We start from the raw sequence: 20,020 nt of genomic DNA on the forward strand, positions 1-20,020 counted from the left end.
GAGCTCAGAACCAGCACCAGCAGAACAGCTGTATATTACAGAGCTCAGTACCAGCAGAACAGCTGTATATTACAGAGCTCAGTACCAGCATCAGCAGAACAGCTGTATATTACAGAGCTCAGTACCAGCACCAGCAGTACAGCTGTATATTACAGAGCTCAGTCCTGGCACCAGCAGAACAGCTATATATTACAGATCTCATTACTGGCACCAGCAGAACAGCTGTATATTACAGAGCTCAGTACCAGCACCAGCAGAACAGCTGTATATTACAGAGCTCAGTGCCGGCACCAGCAGAACAGCTATATATTACAGATCTCCTTACTGGCACCAGCAGAACAGCTGTATATTACAGAGCTCAGTACCAGCATCAGCAGAACAGCTGTATAATACAGAGCATAGTACCGGCACCAGCAGAACAGCTGTATATTACAGAGCTCAGTACTGGCACCAGCAGAACATCTGTATATTACAGAGCTCAGTACCAGCACCAGCAGAACAGCTATATATTACAGAGCTCATTACTGGCACCAGCAGAACAGCTGTATATTACAGAGCTCAGTACCAGCACCAGCAGAATAGCTGTATATTACAGAGGTCAGTACCAGCACCAGCAGAACAGCTGTATATTACAGAGATCAGTACTAGCACCAGCAGAACAGCTGTATATTACAGAGCTCAGTGCCGGCACCAGCAGAACAGCTGTATATTACAGAGCTCAGTACCAGCAGCCCCATCGCCACTGTATGTTGTTATATTGCAGCTCTAGTTCCTAACAGACATTTCATCCCAGGGAAAAAGTGCCCCAAAATCCACTTGTCAGACCCAGGGGCGAATTTAGGGGTCAGGCCTCCCCTAGGCACAACATTTTTGTGCCCCCCCCTCCCCCTATTTTAATGTAATCATATATGTATATACATTGTTATTTATATATAATTCATAAAAATTTAACTGTAGCCCACCTTAATATTTTTTTAAGCACTCTGGGCTGCTCACTGTACGGAGGACCCGGAGGGAGGGAGGTACTTATTAGTACAGTGATTAGCACAGTGTCTCCGTCAGTCTCTCTCCGGCTCACACACTGTAGCCAATGGGCGGGAGCCAGCAGCAGTGAGCCTGAGCCATTTCTGGACGCGCAGGGGGACAGTCGGACCCAGCCACTAAGCGGTGATGTAATGTGCATGGCAGAGTGGGTGGGCAGTGGCGGGTGATGAGCGGCGCTGCCGCCTACATATGATAATTCATGTCTGCGGCAGTGGCACTCGTCACTCGCCGCTGCCCATCCACTGTGTCATTTAACAGAATGTCAGCCTGCCTGCCGCCCTTAATTGGTGCCGCCCTGAGGCCGGTGCCTCACGGGCCTAGGCACAAATCCGGCCCTGGTCAGACCACTCCAGACTATTAGGTCTGATTTATAAAAAACACTTCTCACACTAGGAAAAATTTGTATCCATTGCATGCATATTGTGGTGTTACAAGTTACCTTAATTATATATGAAATATGCTGCATTCAGGCCCTCAGAGTGACTCAAGGGATTAATAAGTATTGTCTTCCTAGTAACACTACCCGCATTCACAGCATTTTTAGTTTCTCTTCTGTGTGTAGGATGTAGGACAACATTTATATGGTTTCTCTCCTGTGTGACTCCTCTGATGTTGGACAAGATGTGACTTCCGGGAAAAACATTTGCTGCATTCAGAACATTTATATGGCTTCTCTCCTGTGTGACTCCTCTGATGTATAACAAGATGTGACTTATTGGAAAAACATTTTCTGCATTCAGAACATTTATATGGCTTCTCTCCTGTGTGACTCCTCTGATGTGTGACAAGGTTTGACTTATTGGAAAAACCTTTGCTGCATTCAGAACATTTATATGGCTTCTCTCCTGTGTGACTCCTCTGATGTAGGACAATAAGTGACATATTGGAAAAACCTTTGCTGCATTCAGAACATTTATATGGTTTCTCTCCTGTATGATGCCTCTGATGTAGGACAAGATATGACTTATTGGAAAAACATTTGCTGCATTCAGAACATTTATATGGCTTCTCTCCTGTGTGACTCCTCTGATGTAGGACAAGATGTGAATTCTGGGGAAAACATTTGCTGCATTCAGAACATTTATATGGTTTCTCTCCTGTGTGACTCATCTGATGTCGGACAAGATGTGACTTATGGGAAAAACATTTGCTGCACTCAGAACATTTATATGGCTTCTCTCCTGTGTGACTCCTCTGATGTATGAGAAGATGTGATTTACATGTAAAGCCTTTGTCACACTCAGAGCACACATGTGGTTTCTCTCCTGTGTGACTCCTCTGATGTATAACAAGCTGTGACTTATCAGAAAAACATTTGCTGCATTCAGAACATTTATATGGTTTCTCTCCTGTGTGACTCCTCTGATGTATGAGAAGCTGTGATTTACATGTAAAGCCTTTGTCACACTCAAAGCACACATGTGGTTTCTCTCCTGTGTGACTCCTCTGATGCCTGAGAAGCTGTGATTCATATGTAAAGCCTTTGTCACACTCAGAGCACACATGTGGTTTCTCTCCTCTGAGGCTCATCATGTATGAAGTGAGAAATAAATTAGTTGCTGAAGGTTTCTTCTATCCAGAAAATAAAATTGCTTTTGTTCCTCCTCCTGAGGTGTAAGGAGATATGATGTATTTAGTTGGCTTGATCGGAGAACAATGTCCCTTTCCACGTCGTCTTAGTTAGAATCCTGCTCCTTATATGTCCTGTAAGAAACATAATATATAAAAGCATAATGGTTACCAGGATAACATTACTTTTATTATATAAGACGTATTTATACACAATAACAAGTATCAGTCACTGATTATATATTCATGTACAGATGTGTCCACATACATCCAGCCTCCTTGTGCGTTAAACAGTCCTTCTAGTCCTGCCATGCTATAGCAGGATTGTAAGAGCCGAGCATCTTTTTATTAAATTCTTTGCAAAGCGCTAGGGGCATGATCTTGGCAGCGTGGGAGTAGAACAGGACTGGCCAACCTGTGGCTCTCCAGATGTTGTGAAACTACAAATCCCAGCATGCCCTGCAACAGTTTTGCTATAAGTGAGTGTTAAAACTGGGGCAAGGCATGCTGGGATTTGTAATTTCACCACATCTGGAGAGCCACAGGTTGGCCTGTCCTGGAGTAGAAGCAAGAGCTCCCTGGCTGATATTCCCTTCCTGATAGCTGCAGGGCGGGAAGCACCGGCAGACATCGACGTGAGGGTAAAGCAGACCTGCACCCGCTGCTGTGCAAGGGAGCAGAGGGCCCAGTGGTCATATGTGAGGCTGCATGAGCACATTGCTTACCAGCCACCAGGAACCTTAATTCTGTAAGGAGCTAGGTAGTCGTGCCAGCAGGAGACAGCGTTAGACGCCTGGAAGTAGTGGGCTGTTGTAGTCCGCAGGAGAAGGTGTTATTACCAAGAGGCTGCTGCGGGGCATAAGTTGCGTCTTTACCTGAACCTTTATTCTTAAACTGCATAGTCAGTGATTATTGTCAGCGGATAAAATCAGTTAAGTGTTGGCTCAGTTACCGGAGTGCTATAGGGCTCTGTGTTGTACCATCTGGACAGAGTGGGACATTGTATTTGTTGCCAAGGGAGATTGCCAGCGAGATAGTGCTGGCTCCTGAAGCCCTTCGTGGATCTAAACTGTAGAATTCAGCTTGCCATTAAAATATAACTGCAGAAAGCAACTGTAGCATCATTGTGGAGTGACATAGACTAAGATAGCCAAGTCCCCTGGTACAGAAATGTAATACTGACATTGTGTGTGTGTGTGGAGACACCAGCACCGCACTTGGCAGTTATACTGGGGAAAATCTGCAATAGCACAGCTGCAGCCCAGCTAGAAAGATATGCCTGCGCACAAGCCAGAAACAATTCACAAACACCCCACCACATACCACCCCCTCCAAGGGCAATAGCCCACCGAGGACCCCTGAAATTACACTTCAGCAGGTTCTAGAGGCCATAAACAGCAGCAAGGAATGCTTAACCACAAAAAACAGGATTTTAATTACCTACCGGTAAATCCTTTTCTCGTAGTCCATATGGGATACAGGGGTCTCAATATGCTGGGGAATAGAGGGTCCTCCGCACGAGACAGGCGCATATAAAATCTTTAGCACAGTGTACTGGCTCCTCCCATCTACGTTCCCAACCACAAGCCAGTTAAGGGAAAACTGTGCCCAAAGTAGGATGGATATACTTGAGAGAAGAATATGAAAAGCGATATGTGGTGAGCTTCATACCAGCACACGTCAACAGTAATCAGGAGAACTGGAAGCATGTTTTTTTTTTAACGGTAGTTACAACTGGTGACAAGAAAGGTTACCAACACAACTTCAACCAGATAACTGAGAACATGTTGCAGAAAAGACTCTGCACCGAGGCGGGAGCACCCAGTATCCCATATGGACTACGAGAAAGGGATTTACCGGTAGGTCATTAAAATTGTATTTTCTCTATCACCCATACTGGGGTCTCAATATGATAGGAATGTCCCAGAAATACCAGAATGGATAGGAACATGTGGAGACTTCTGTAGCACCACCTGCCCAAACTGGGTATCTTCTTCGGCCAGAGCGTCAAACTAGTAGAACTTTACAAATGTATGTTGGCCTGACCACATCACAGCTCTGCAAAGTTACAAAGCAGAGACACCCCAGGCAGCTGCCCAGATTAACCCCACCGCTCTTGTTGAATGGGCATCACGGAAGCAGGAAGTGTGTAATCTGCTGACACATAAGCTTGTTGAATCGTTGTTTGTATCTAATGAGCAATGGACAGCTTAGAATATAACTTTTATTAAACAACTTAAAAATAGAGAGAAACATCACCACAATTAAATAAGTACATACATGAATAAATTTCTACAACAATTTAAATGGTAGTGTCGTCATTAAATCACTGGCAAAAATGATTTATACACGGTATCCACCTCTAATACAATGATTTTGCACAAGATAAATTGAAATCCAAGGTTGGAGTTTGTGCATGAGTAATTATAACTGACCAATGTCTGTTACTTCTTCAGGACAGATTACCAACAGACATTGGTCAGTTATAATTACTCATGCACAAACTCCAACCTTGGATTTCAATTTATTTTATGCAAAACCATAGTATTAGAGGTGGATACCGTGTATAAATCATTTTTGCCAGTGATTTAATGACGACACTACCATTTAAATTGTTGTAGAAATTTATTCATGTATGTACTTATTTAATTGTGGTGACGTTTCTCTCTTTTTTTAGAGTTGTTTAATAAAAGTTATATTTTAGTTCACTCATAACACATTAATTTAAAAGCGTGCCCCAAAAACCCTTATTGTTCTGCCTTTGTCCTCCTTGGGACACCCCCCCTTTTTTCTGTTAACTTTATTGCTGAACTATTTTGAGAGCACCTCCAACCAAGCACCCTAGCGGTACCAGATCCTAATTAGGTCCTATGTTGGTCTTTTGAATAATAAAAACATATCACCTTATTAAGTTAGAGCCTGTGACAATCCTTCCCTTCCTATACTGTTACTTGTTGTCCTCAAGGTGGAGCACAGCTGTTGCTTAATTAAACCAATTAGCTCTGGGCCTGGTGTGTCAGGCTGCATACCTGTAGTTAGTCTCCTTGTTAAGGGGGCTTGTCTGCCTTGGCTATTGTGATTGGGAGTTTGCCCTTAATCTCCCATGCTGCCTTTTACCCAGACTTTGGTGATTTTCCTTGTGAAGCCTGTCCTATTCTGTTTTGCCTGTCAGCTTCTGGTGCAAGCCTGAAGTCGGTGTCCTTGCTGTGCATCTGGGATTGTATTGCAGAAGAGACCAAGTTTCTTCCTGTCCCCTGGTACCCAATCAATGAGGGAGAGAGGGGAGGGGGGATTGGAGGTCCGCACACAACTGGGTCATATCCCTTTAGTAATTTTAGGGATTTTTATGTATCTGGGCTGCCTTTATTGAAAATAATCTGGCGGGGGTGCTATCCGGGCAAAGGTTAGGACAATAGTTTGTAGGGGAAAGAGAAAGATTTGCACAATAGATGCACACCAAAGGAGAAAGATATTTGAAGAAGAAATTTCTGGTTTGTTACGGTTTTAAAACGTAAACTTTTATTAGTTGATTTGAATAAAAAGAAGAGAGAGGACACTGTCCTGTGCAAACTTTTAACACATAGGATTGCACAGGATAACCACCTTCTGCGGCTTGTGAAAATATTTTCAGAGGTTAAAACTTTTTAGACATACATATACACAACATATAATGTGAAGTGCAAATGCACACAAGAAAGAAATAGTGTTTTTAGTGATTAAAAGAGTTTCTCTTGGACAATTTGGCAGTGCTGTGAATATTTATATTTTATAAATCTTTATTTTTCAGCACTATTTGGAGAAATACCCCTATGAGAAGAAATAATCTAGTATCACTTCTTTGGGATTTGGTCCCCACTTGCAATGGGTTTTGTATCAATAAATGGATTTTAATTTGGTGTTAGGTATTTAATTTTTAACACACTAAATCCATTATTTGGTATGAATCTATTGTGCAAATCTTTCTCTTTCCCCTACAAACTATTGTCCCCTGGTACCGGCTACTGATGTCCTGACCCAGACCTGTACAGAGATAAGTGTCCTTGTACCATCTAGGCATTTGTATTCTCTGCTAATTACATTATTATCTATGTGCAAAATTATGTGGTGTCTCTTTGGTATTCCCACAAGCTATCCTCAGTATTATGGTGGGAGCCAGTTCCGTGTTATTACATCTTGCTGCAGAACTGCATGTATAGGTCTAACTTTTGGAGTATTGTGTAATTATTAACATCTTTATGCATTGTTGCATCCAGGGTAGTGTGGTGGGAAACTGTATCGTTGCTCCCTACTTCACTATCTTTCTAAATTGATCTAGCTAGGGATCATTAGTCAAAACAAGTGTACATTGGGCTGCTGGAGAATTCCCCTGTGGAGGACAGTTTTATCACATTATTGTTTTGTTCCATGTTTATGGGTTTTTAGTTAGAAATCGTCTTGTCTGCTCTGGAGGTGGTAGGCACCTTGTTTCCTTGCCAAGTCCAGGTGGCACCGGGGTTGGAGTGTACCTAATTTACTCCTTTGAACGTGGCTATTATTGGTGAAGTCTTAGCTCTGCAGGTGCCTATAGCCTCTGGAGGGATTAACAGAGTTATGGTTGGATCGTGGCCTGTCTGTCCCAGTAACCTCTTGTCTGGAATCCCCTCAGAACCCTAACAGCATCATAGATCACAAAGAGGCAATCTGTATTATGAATGTGAGCTATCCTTTTAACATGTTTTCAAAACATCCAGGGATTCTGGGATATTAGGATGAGCAGTGCTAGTCAGAACCACAATAGGCTGGTTTAGGTAGAACGCCGATACCACCTTCGGCAGGAACTGCTCTCTTGTTCTAAGCTCCGCCCTGTCTTCGTGAAAGACGAGATGTGGGCTCTTACACGACAATGCTCCTAATTCTGACACCCTCCTAGCAGAGGCTAGGGCCAGAAGCACTACCGTCTTCCACTTGGGGTATTTCAAATCAGTCGTTGCCAGGGGTTCAAACCAGGATTTATATCGAAGACATAGAGAGGTCGCTCCGCGGTGAGTTGGTATGCCAAGTAGCTGCTAGTACAAGCTACTGTGGGTAGTAGCTCCCCCAGTCAAAAACATACAACAAAAAAGAGAAAATGTAACAGCGCTGATCACCGGATTCAAATGGTTAATACATTTTAATATTAATAATGCAATTGCATGGATAAGATAGGATAAAAGTTCAATAAAATTTTTTTTACAAATCATGTTTTGTTAAGGTATATTCACCCACTGGTTCCACTTGGTGGCTGCAGGATTTCTGGCTTTTTGAAAAATCTGCAGCCAAGCAGCGAAATGCATCAATGCTATCATCCCTGGGATCCACAATTGCTGCTTTAACACCATCTTAGCTCTATACAGCATTCATTTGTCAGTCCACCACCTAACGAGGGATTACCATACACCCTCCCGGGTTTTCCACCTTTGAACCAGTCATTTCCACAGCCAGAAATCCTCTGCACAGATGTCTTCCGAGGTAGGGGTTGAGACTGCCCCCCTGTGGCTACAAAAGGAACAGAGGGGTGTGCTATCCCCCAGAGGCAAAACTAGGAACAGAGGAACCTGAATCAGACTGCACACATTATCCATTGGGCCCAATAGGAATGGACATTTGCATCAGAGCCAACCTTCAGCCACCAAGTGGAACCAGTGGGTGAATATACCTTAACAAAACAAGATTTGTAATTAAAATTTTTATTGATTGTAGCTTTATCCTATCTTGAATTTGGTGATCAGCGCTGTTACATGTTCTCTTTTTTCTTGTTCAGACCACGATGACTGCAGAAAATTCAACACCATGTCCAGTTCCAAGGGTGCCGTAGGAGGCTAAATATGGAGAGCGCCTTTAATAAATGTCTGTACTTCAGGCATGACAGCCAAACTTTTCTGGAAGGAAACAGACAAGGTCGAAATTTGAACCTTTAACGATCCCAGACGTAGGCACCAAATCCAGACCTGTCTGCAAGAACTGCAGGAAACATTCCAGCTTAAAATCAGCAGGTAGAAAGGTCTTTTTCTCACACCAGGCAACATATTTCCTCCAAAAGCATTCTAACGTGGGTCTTGGTAGATATCACCGAGGCATGCAGGCCCTTCTGGGCTAGAATCTGTCTCTCAACCTCCAAGCCATTAAACAAAGCCACCCTAAGGCCCCTTTCACACACACACCAGCAGCCGCCGGGCAGCGAAACCCCACACGGCCAAGTAGCCCTGCCGCGCACAGAAGTTTACAATGGTCGGGATGGCCACAGCCCGGCAGCCGTTCTTTCCAGTGGTGACAGCCGGCTCGTGACCATCCCGTGTGAATGGACACAATCCTGTCCATCATGAACTACTGTGTACGGCACATCATTTGGTCGTGCAGGTTTTTGCCTCCCAGTGTTAGCCGGAGCATGTGAAGCAGCCCTAAGTCTTGGTAGACGAACGGAACTTGCTGGAGCAGATTTTTTTCTGAGAGGCAGGTGCCATGGATCGTCGATATTACCATAGTCTGAAGATCAACATACCACGCCCATCGAGGCCAGTCTGGGGCCACCAGTATCGCCTCCACTCCTTGGCTTCTGATTCTTTTTAGCGCCCTTGCGATTTAGGGAATCGGAGGGAACAGGAATACCAGTCAGTACGACCAACTCGCTGTCAGGGCAGCCACTGCTTGAAGATCAACTGTTCTTGAACAATACCAGTTGAGTTTTCTGTTGAGTCTAAATGCTATCAGGTCTATCTGTGGAAGTCCCCACTGATCTACAATCAGATCTAATCCCTGGGGGTTCAGGCCCCATTCCCCGGGATGGAGATTGTCGACTGAGGAAATCTGTGTGCCAGTTGTCCACTCCCGGGATAAATAGAGATGGAACAGCTCTCAATGGAACTGCTCCTGGTGATAGAATGTCCGCCACCAATCACCAGAAGGGGGTGCTCGTGCGTCCCGTTCTGGCACGGGACATTTGGAGACCCTGGCTGACAGGCGCTCCATCTCTATGGCTGAGATCACTCTTGCATGCTGTTCTGCCCAGAAGAGAATTTTGGACATTTCCCTCACACACGCTCTGCTCTTCATACCTCCCTGATGGTTTATGTAGGCAACTGTCATTGCGTTGTCTGACTGGACCTGCACAGCTTGACACTGTAGTAGTGGATAGACTTGCAACAGAGCTTTGATCATGGCTCAAAGCCCTGTTGATGTGTAATCTGGCTTCCCATGAGGCCCAATTGCCTTGGAACTGAACCCACTGCGTCCCTGCACCCCAGCCCATTAGACTGGCGACCTTCGTGAGAAGGATCCAGTTTTGAATCCAAAAACTCTAGCCCACCATCAGTTTGGGAAACTGAAGCCATCAATGGAGTTACAACCATGTCTGGGGGGACAGACGTATTATCTTGTGCATGTGGAGGTGAGACCTGGACCACTTGCTCAAGATGAACAGTTGAAAAGTTCTGGAATGGAACCTTCCATATTGAACAGCCTGGAATGAGGCCACCAACTTGCTCAGCAATCTGATGCACATATGGACTGATATTCAATACAAATATTAAGTATCACCCCAATGTATCAAAGGGGACTGATATTCGGCTCAGAGTACTTCCTTTACCAACAGTTAAAGTGCCACCACTTTGTCCACAGGAAGGAACGTCTTTTGTTACACTGTGTCTAGGATCATTCCTAGGAACTGAAGATTCAGAATCCAACTTGTATAGCGAGATTGATCAGAGATCAGTCTCCGGGAAGGGAAGCGGTGCTGCTGCTGTGATAGAGCCGGGAGAGAAGAGAGAAGGGAGCTGGGAGCAGCTGATTGGTGTGGGTCAAGGAGCGCGGTGGTGGTGTCTCTGGCTGTGGCTGGCTGAGCGCTCAGGTGTCGGTAGGAGCAGTATTAGTCGGGATGCAGAGCAGACAGTGAGGGGAAGTGGTCTGGAGAGAGGAGCATTATTAGAAAACATGTACACGTATGAAGCAGTGGTAGAGCACCAGTCCAGGCTAATTGGATAGCTCCTGGCATATTCTTTACCGCAGCTGATTGATACTGGACATAGTGTATAACTCGGTCATTCACTGCCGTACTGATCAGTGCCCAATATGATAAGATAATGTTATAGTCACCTTATCCTCCCGTATCACTGGCTGGCAGCAGTGTCCCACGTACACCGGAGGGGAGAGGAGGATCCGGTTATATTTCTGCCTCCAGTTACAGGGATCATACAGCAAGTCACGGCAATATGGATTCTGCACCTGAGTATAAGGAGCACATGGTTATACGCACATGTGTAGTCAGCAGAGCGCACATGCCTGGCAGCATTGTAGGGTCTGACGTAACAGACAATTCTACTGATGGGTCAGACTCCTTGGATCACTGACTGGGAGATTGAAGAAGTCATCAGGCTGATGGTCAGCAACATGGTGTCGCGTCCCCATGCTGAGGTGATCAGGACTCACCTCAAGGTCAGGACCCACAGTTTGAGAACCGCTGGCTTATATTATATGGGTAGAGATGGAAAACTAGGAGGAGTTTTAGCTCTAAACTGAATATAAATAACCCCATACACTACAGTGATATGGGCCAATTCCATCCATTGCAACTAATCGGGCTGAGAATGACATGTCATCGGGTCCGGTGCACATCCCTTGGACCTGAGTGTGAGGTCGGACCGGCATGCAGGTCTGACCTCTGACTCGGATCTCCCTCCCATCCGCGGCACACAGGGGCCGCATGGGATACATCACATATGAAAGGACCGCATACAAATGTATCGCATGTGATCCTGCCGCACAGGATGGTCCCAGTTGGTTTGCGGAGGGATCTGATGGCCATCCACAGCCCTGATACATCGCAGTAGTGTATGGCCAGCCTAATTATATCAAACATTTCCAATGGAACAATTTATCAACAGTCTCATTACGGCCACAGGGGAGACAGTATTAAGCTTATTTATCAATTTAGGCTTCTTTTTGCAAGAGTAACCTCCCACTGGGTGGGTGTATTAAAATACATCGCCGCCCCACCGCAGAGATGCTAGCGGATATGTACTAATATATGCGACTAGCATTGCAATGCGGTGTAGGAGACCCCCGCGATAACAGGGATGTGGTGTGCTTCGTCACATCCCTGGGTACCTCCTCCTCCCCCTGCGGCTGGAAGGACCTCCGGCTGCGTTGCTAGGGGGAGGAGAATGTTACCTTCCGGGTCCAAGGCCAGGCTTTAGCCTAGGAAGGTATGCCAGGGGGGTCGGCATCTGTGGTGGGGGTCGGTGGAGGTGATAGAAGCCCATAGGCTTCTATCTGTGTGCGGGAGCACTATGTATTCCCCCGTTACTAAATACATACATGTGGTGCATCCTAAACATATAAAGTTACCAGGTTTCTTTATTAATAAATGTTTCTCCACATCTGTCAAAATAGAAACCTCAGTATGTACCGGAGCTTCTGTAATATTATTTCTCTCCTCATATAACATTGGAGTAATGAGCGCTCAGAGATTCCTCTCACATCAGGACCACTGGCCAGATTCTCTCAGCAGTCGTAGTTAGTCTCTGTGTGACCGTTGTGTAGTTATTTATCCATAGTACCGATGTCTCGCTCTTATTTGCCGGGCTTGTCGTACTCCTCGTGGGTTCCCCCACACTTCTACCTTAGCTTGCTGTATTGCTGTATATGAACATCCTCTTTGGAGAAATGTAACCATCATTTGATCCATTTGTCTGAGCTTCTCCTCTGAGTCACTGCAGATCCGGTGGAGTCATAGATACTGGGAGAGAGAGGGAGCCCTTTCTTTAAGGATTGAGGGCCAGATTCTCTAAGCTTCAAAAGTGATAAAATGGAGAGTGATAAACAGCCAGCCAATCAGCTCCTGCCTGCGATGTCACAGACTGTGTATGAAAAATGTCAGGTAGGAGCTGATTGGCTGGCTGTTTATCACTCTCCATTTTATCACTTTTGAAGCTTAGAGAATCTGGCCCTGAGGGTGGTGACTAGAGGCCAATAGTATGGCACGCATACACTAGGGCAATTCACTTGTGATTTGGGGCCCCATTTAGCAAGTAATACTTGCGGCTAAATCCCCGAAAATACCCGTTTTCGGGGGTTAGCCACAAATATTAAGTATCACCCCAATGTATCAAAGGGGGACCGCAGCAGAAATCTCCGATCGCTGCTGCGATCCCCCTGCAGCGCCGCCGGTCGCATCCCCCACATTGGGCACCCCGGCTTTGCATCCCTTGGCTATCGCCATTCTGGAATGGTGATAGCCCATGGCTACGGGATCGCACTGCCGAGCAGGGCAGTGCGGTCAGAGGAGTCGGCGGGGGTCAACACATAACCGCGCATGCGCAGACCCCCCAGCTTCCGGGTCAGCACTTTACAGGGATGGGCTCCTTTTGGAGCTCTGTCCCTGTAGTCAGGGATGATACATCCCTGTGATGTGTCCGCATTTTACAATGTGATCCTGGCCGGTAATATTCCGCCCAGATCCCATTGTAAATGCGATCATGATAAATGGGCCCCTTGGTCACTTTTCATGTGATTGCGGTGATATAGTACATGAAACGCGTCCAAATCAAATGTGACTGACATCAGGGGGGAAATTTACTAAGAATACAAATACAATATTTTGTATTCATATTCTTAATACAAATAAATACGACTGCATACGGCTGTTTCCACAGTATGCAAATTCGTGTTCCGGAGGGGAATTTATAAAGCAGTCAAATACGACTGCTCTGTAACCCTCCGATGGCGTAATGATTCGTATTAGCGCCGTATATACAGGCAGTCTGCACGGATTAGTCAGATGTGTAAAAAAAATTGGTAAACTAAATAAATAAATAACCCTGGAGCACCGGACCCTGGAGCACCAGACCCCAGACCATGGAGGCCTGGACCCAGGAGCACCGGACCCCGGGACCTACCGACGGGCTCAAGATAGGCAAGTATCAGTATGTGTGGGCTTTGGATGTGGTGTGTGTTGGTGTGTGTTTATTTAACTATTTTTCATACTGTGGAACTACAAGTGCCAGCGGGCCCTTTAATGCCCCGCATGCTGGGACTTGTGGTTCTCCAAGTCCCAGCTTGCGGGGGAGGCTTGCTGGGACTCATAGTTCCACAGTATTAGACAATACTTTATTCTATTTTTTACACTGAATCAGCCCGGTGACCACTGCCCATACTTGCCTACCTGACCCTCTCCATGTGGGAGAAAATGCTCTGTTCCTGGACTTCCCTGGTAATGTATGATTGCCAGCACCTGTGGTGAAACACCTTTACCTAGCTCCCCACAGGTGATGGCAATCATACATTACCAGGGAAGCCCAGGAACAGAGCATTTTCTCCCACATGGAGAGGGTCAGGTAGGCAAGTATGCTTCAGCCTGGTCAGGTAAGTCCTGGAGGGGGGGACCCCTTTATTGGGGAGGTCCCCACTCCCCCAGGGCCCCTGGCCAGGCTGACTGGTCGGTAGGGGTAATGTTTTAGCCGCGGGACCTTATATAATAAGTGTCCCCCGGCTGTGGCATTACCCTGCTGGCTGGTTGGGCCTGGGGCTGGTTCTTAAAATACGGGGGACCCCTAGTCATTTTGTCCCCCGTATTTTGTGAACCAGCCCCGGACCTGGAGCATGGGGCTGGTTTAAAAAAAAAAAAACAGGGGAACCCCTATTTGCCGGGTTTCCTGATTTTTTTTAATACCAGCCCCGGCTCTTTCAGCCTGGTGCTGGTTACGGCTGTGGGGGGGGACCCCACTCAGTTTTTTTTTTTCAATTATTTTTTTTAGTAAATGCCAAAAATACGTATACACCCCAAAAAATTGTATTTTCGTACGAAAATACGATTTTTTTTTTCACTAGTTCAGCTTAGTAAATTCCTCCCCAGGTCCGATGCGATGTGCAGTCCCATGTGTATCTCATCGGAGCCTGAAGATCGCACAGGCTGCAGGTAAGATCAGCCGCATCGCCAGCCAGGCAGACTTGGCTGAGATCGTATACAATGCATCATATACAAAATGACTGCATACGGTATGTGGTCCTGCTGCCGGGGAGGATCCTGGGCAGCTCAAGGGGGATCACAGGTGACTTCTCGTCTCAGAGAGATGTCACTCTAATGTATGGGCATCTTCAGTTTAGAGCTAAAACTTCTCCTAGCTTTGTATCTCTTCCTGTATAGTATAAGCCAATCAGTGTGCTCCTAAGATTAGTATTGATTATTAAGTTACCATGGTGATGGATACGCTCATCAGAAACTGCGGCCTCTGTGGACAGATGGGTCTAACAATTAAGAAAACAGAGGATAAGCTCCAGACTTGGGGAGGTATAAACCTCACCTGTAGTAGGAGCTATAAATAGGAGCATAAAGCAGAGAAGAACAATATAACTGCGCACGGAGAGAGGTAAAATACCTTATTTGAAATTTATTACATAAAAATATTATGTTGCCTATTATGTTACACTCACACACATTACACATCGGAAATACAAACATAATCCTAATATATATATATATATATATATATATATATATATATATATATATATAATTAATATTACCACTCTCAGGCAGCATACCTCCCAACTGTCCCGCTTATCGCGGGAACGTCCCTTTTTTGTCCCGCGGCGGCGGGGGGGGGGGGCAGTTGGGAGTACCCCCACTGTGGTCCGTGAATAGATGCTGTGCACATGCTCACAGCGTCTTTTCTTGCAGCCAGAGGGGCTGGGGGCATAGCCAGCAGCTCATGGAGCTGCTGAGCATGCCCCCCCCACAGCGGTGAAAATGGGGCGTGGCCTTGTAGCAGCATCACAGGAACAGGTCACGCCCCTTTTCAGTAGCCACACCTCCAAAAAAATTGGCACGCACGCGAGCAGTCCCGGGTTCCTTTCTATGAATGTTGGGAGGTATGAGTCAGCACCTATTACAGAGCTGTTAGGATATTAGTCAGCCAATAATATTCCTATAAGGAGTTAGTGTCCATCTCTGGTCAGTATATTAGTGTTCTGCAGCGTCTGCTGTAACCCCATCTACTTGTTACTAGCACTCAGCCCTGCAATGAGATATATATATACTAGGTGGTTCATCGCGCCCTACGGGTGCTCTTCACACCGGCGTAAGGGGCTGCGCCCCCTTAATTTGTGAACATTTGTATATGAGAAAGATGGTTAGAATTGTATGAAAGATGGCCTGTATTGCAACTTGAGTTATAGGTGAAATGTGTTAAACAGAGAGCATATGATGTGGAAGGGGGTGTGTATTGTTTTGTTTAATTAAAAAGCGGTTACAGAGTAAGATGTACATTGATAGTGTGGAGGGTACAGTGACATTTGTGGGTGTGTGTGGGGGGGGCTCTGTGTGCGTGTTGTTGAGGTGTGTGTGTGTGTGTGTGTGTGCAATAGTATAGTAGGGTGTTTTTGAGTCAGCGGCTCCCCACTGGCGGAGGTCACGACACAGGAAAACAGGAGGCTGGGTAGTGATAGGGGTGTGTGGGCATACGGGGGACTAAAGAGGAGGGTGGGGGACACTGTGCAGCTTCTGTCAGTGGGTGAGGGTCCAGCGTGACGGTGCCCCTGAGTCAGTGTCTCTTCCTACTGGGTGGGAGATAGGGTGCATGAGAGCAGGAGGCTGGGTGGTAAAGCATGATAGGGGAATGTGGGCAACACCGGGCGAGCTGGTCCCCACTGGTGGAAGTTACGGGGCAGGAGAACAGGAGGCAGGGCAGTGAAAAGGTGTGTGGGCATGAGGGGTAGTAAACGTTTCTTGGCTGTTGCTGAGTAGGGATAGGCATTGGTGCAGACGCCATCGATGGTTGGCATTGATGGCGATTTTGCACCCTGCCATCGATAGCAGTAACATATTACTTGGATAACCATCGATTGTTGTAGATATCGATGGTCATCCATTATATCTGAGTGAAAAGGCCGTGGGTCAATCAGAACTTGGTGGCGGGACTTCCGGGTATGGGGGGGCGGAGCTGTGCTCTGTGTCCCGGCACCTTAAAAAAAATTGAAACTTGATCGGTTCTCCTTTGCCATCGATGTAGGGAAATCATCTGGTCCTCCCACATCGATGGCAAAAGTATTCAACATCGGCCATAAACCATCGATTATTTGAAATCATTGATGGTCAATGGGCATCCCTAGAACTGGAGGAGGGTGGGGGACAGTATGCAGCCCCCAGCAGTGGGTGAGCGTCTCCTCCCACTGGGAGGGAGTGAGCGTGCATGAGAGCAGTGTGGGGATCCGCGATTAGCGGGAGGGGGCGGGGGTCCGCAAATCATGGGAGGGGGCACAGGGGGGGCTTGAATCGCGGGAAGAGAGGTCCGAAAAATTGCGGGAGGGGGGTTGTCGGGTCAGTGAATTGTGGGAGGGGGGGTTGCGGGGGCCCGTGAATCGCGGGAGGGGTGCGGGAGGTGCCGTGAATCAAGGGAGGAGGGGGCGCGGGGGGTGGCGTGGGGGTCCGTGAATCGCGGGAGGGGGCATGAATTACGGGAGGGGGGATCGCGAATCGCAGAAAGGGGGGTGCCGTGAATTGCGTGAGGGGGGCGTGAATCACGGGAGGGGGGTCCGCGAATCGCGGGAGGGGGTCTGCAAATTGCGGGAAGGGGCGTGGGAGGGTGGTCAGTGATTCGCGAGGGGGTTCGTGATTCGCGGGAGTGGGGTGCGGGAGGAGCCGAGGGGGGCCGTAAATTGCGGGAGGGGGGCGCTACGGGGGGTTCCGGGAATCGCGAGAGGGGGCCGCGAATCGCAGAAGGGGGGGTGCCATAAATTGCGCGAGGGGGGGCGAGAATCGCGGAAGGGGGGGTCCGCGAATCGTGGGAGGGGGTCTGCAAATTGCTGGAGGGGGCGAGGGAGGGGGGTGTGAATCGAGGGGGACGGCACGGGAGATGCAGAGGGGGTCCGCAAATCGCGGGAGGGAGGGCGCTACGGGGGGTTCCGTGAATCGCGGGAGGGGGCGGGGGTCCGCAAATCGTGCGGGGGGGCTAGAATCGAGGGAGGGGGGCGAAAATTGTGGGAGGGGGGGGTCGCAAATCACAGGAGGGGGGGTGCCGTGAATCACGGTAGGGGACGGTGGTCCGCAAATCCCGGGAGGGGGGGGGGTCGCGGGGAGTTTCCGTAAATCGTGGGAGGGGGGGTGTCGCGGTGGGGCCTGATAATCGTGGGAAGGGGGGTCGCGGGGGGGCCCGCAAATCGCGGAAGGGGGGCGCTACGGGGGGTTCCGTGAATCGCGGGAGAGGGCGCTAATCGCAGGAGGGGGGTGCCGTGAATTGCATGAGGGGGGGCGTGAATCGCGGTGGGGGGGTCCACGAATTGAGGGAGGGGGTCTGCAAATTGCGGGAGGGGCGCGGGAGGGGGGGGGTGTGAATTACGGGGGGTTCGCTAATCGCGGGAGGGGTGGGTGTGGGAATGGTGCCGAGGGGGTCCGCAATTCGTGGGAGGGGGGGCGCTACGGGGGATACTGTGAATCGCGGGAGGGGGCGGGGTCCGCAAATCGCAGGAGGGGGTTGCTGTGAATCGCGGTGGTCCACAAATTCTGGGAGGGGGGTTGCCATCGCTGGAGGGGGATCGCGGTGGGGCCCGCGAATTGCGGGAGTCGCAGGGGTATGGGGCGGGGTGCTGGCAGAGGGGGGTGGGGTGCAGGAGTAATGGTGGATGGTGGCTGTGGAGTAATGGTGGATGGTGGGCGTGTACTGTAGCCCTGGCTGGGCGGGGGGAGGTGATGTCAAGGGGGTGGAACGTTATACACATAAAAACATTATACACATACAACACTGGTCTTTTCCCTGGGGGGGGGGGGGGGGGTTGTGTATCCCGCTGGCCGGGAACGTTATATACACAGGGGATGAGTGACAGATCTGGCTAAATATATATAAGAGATACTGGTTCCCTTATAGAGAGCAGTCAGTGTGGTTGATGCTGTTATCGCAAGTTAGTAGAACAGACATATATAACACAGTACTCGGCATGGTCAGACTAATCACATACCTTGCTGGGTATTACAGACCCCTGAGGACCAAAGTAATCCGGGTCTCCCAGCTGCTGGCACCTATGTGTAAGTACAGCAGTGTCACCAACTCTGAAATGAAAGACAAGCAACTACAAAGTGAAAAACAAGGCAAAAACAAAAAATCCTATCCAGGGTGAGATTAGTGCAGCAATCCCCCGTCCTCCCCCTCCCTGCTGCTGCACCTCTGATAAGTCTGTGTTCTCAGCCCGAGTACAGGGTGAGATTAGTGCAGCAGTCCCCAGTCCTCCCCCTCCCTGCTGCTGCACCTCTGATAAGTCTGTGTTCTCAGCCCGAGTACAGGGTGAGATTAGTGCAGCAGTCCCCGTCCTCCCCCTCCCTGCTGCTGCACCTCTGATAAGTCTGTGTTCTCAGCCCGAGTACAGGGTGAGATTAGTGCAGCAGTCCCCCGTCCTCCCCCTCCCTGCTGCTGCTGCTCCTCTGATAAGTCTGTGTTCTCAGCCCGAGTAGAGGGTGAGATTAGTGCAGCAGTCCCCATCCTCCCCTCCCTGCTGCTGCTGCACCTCTGATAAGTCTGTGTTCTCAGCCCGAGTACAGGGTGAGATTAGTGCAGCAGTCCCCGTCCTCCCCCTCCCTGCTGCTGCTGCGTCTCTGATAAGTCTGTGTTCTCAGCCCGAGTACAGGGTGAGATTAGTGCAGCAGTCCCGTCCTCCCCCTCCCTGCTGCTGCTGCACCTCTGATAAGTCTGTGTTCTCAGCCCGAGTACAGGGTGAGATTAGTGCACCAGTCCCCCGTCCTCCCCCTCCCTGCTGCTGCACCTCTGATAAGTCTGTGTTCTCAGCCCGAGTACCGGGTGAGATTAGTTCAGCAGTCCCCCGTCCTCCCCCTCCCTGCTGCACCTCTGATAAGTCTGTGTTCTCAGCCCGAGTACCGGGTGAGATTAGTGCAGCAGTCCCCCGTCCTCCCCCTCCCTGCTGCTGATGCACCTCTGATAAGTCTGTGTTCTCAGCCCGAGTACAGGGTGAGATTAGTGCAGCAGTCCCCCGTCCTCCCCCTCCCTGCTGCTACTGCACCTCTGATAAGTCTGTGTTCTCAGCCCGAGTACAGGGTGAGGTTAGTGCAGCAGTCCCCCGTCCTCCCCCTCCCTGCTGCTGCTGCACCTCTGATAAGTCTGTGTTCTCAGCCCGAGTACCGGGTGAGATTAGTGCAGCAGTCCCCCGTCCTCCCCCTCCCTGCTGCTGCTGCACCTCTGATAAGTCTGTGTTCTCAGCCCGAGTACAGGGTGAGATTAGTGCAGCAGTCCCCCGTCCTCCCCCTCCCTGCTGCTGCTGCACCTCTGATAAGTCTGTGTTCTCAGCCCGAGTACAGGGTGAGATTAGTGCAGCAGTCCCCCGTCCTCCCCCTCCCTGCTGCTGCTGCACCTCTGATAAGTCTGTGTTCTCAGCCCGAGTACAGGGTGAGATTAGT

The 20,020-nt window shown here is 48.6% G+C and overlaps 1 protein-coding gene across 1 annotated transcript in view; it reads right to left on the reverse strand.

Moving 5' to 3' along the window:
- LOC146053358 (uncharacterized) overlaps positions 1-18,667 on the reverse strand; it is a 49,198-nt gene extending 30,531 nt beyond the window's left edge. The window contains exons 1-3 of the mRNA XM_083167994.1: positions 18,574-18,667; positions 10,720-10,848; positions 1,626-2,748 (exon numbers count right to left, since the gene is read on the reverse strand). Coding sequence (XP_083024120.1) covers positions 1,626-2,577 — 952 coding nt within the window. The 5' untranslated portion in view covers positions 2,578-2,748; positions 10,720-10,848; positions 18,574-18,667. The remainder of the gene's footprint in view (positions 1-1,625; positions 2,749-10,719; positions 10,849-18,573) is intronic.
- Positions 18,668-20,020: the final 1,353 nt, after the last annotated feature.

This window comes from Crinia signifera, unplaced genomic scaffold (assembly GCF_055691185.1).
Source record: "Crinia signifera unplaced genomic scaffold, ASM5569118v1 HAP2_SCAFFOLD_159, whole genome shotgun sequence".
Classification (NCBI taxonomy): Eukaryota; Metazoa; Chordata; class Amphibia; order Anura; family Myobatrachidae; genus Crinia; species Crinia signifera.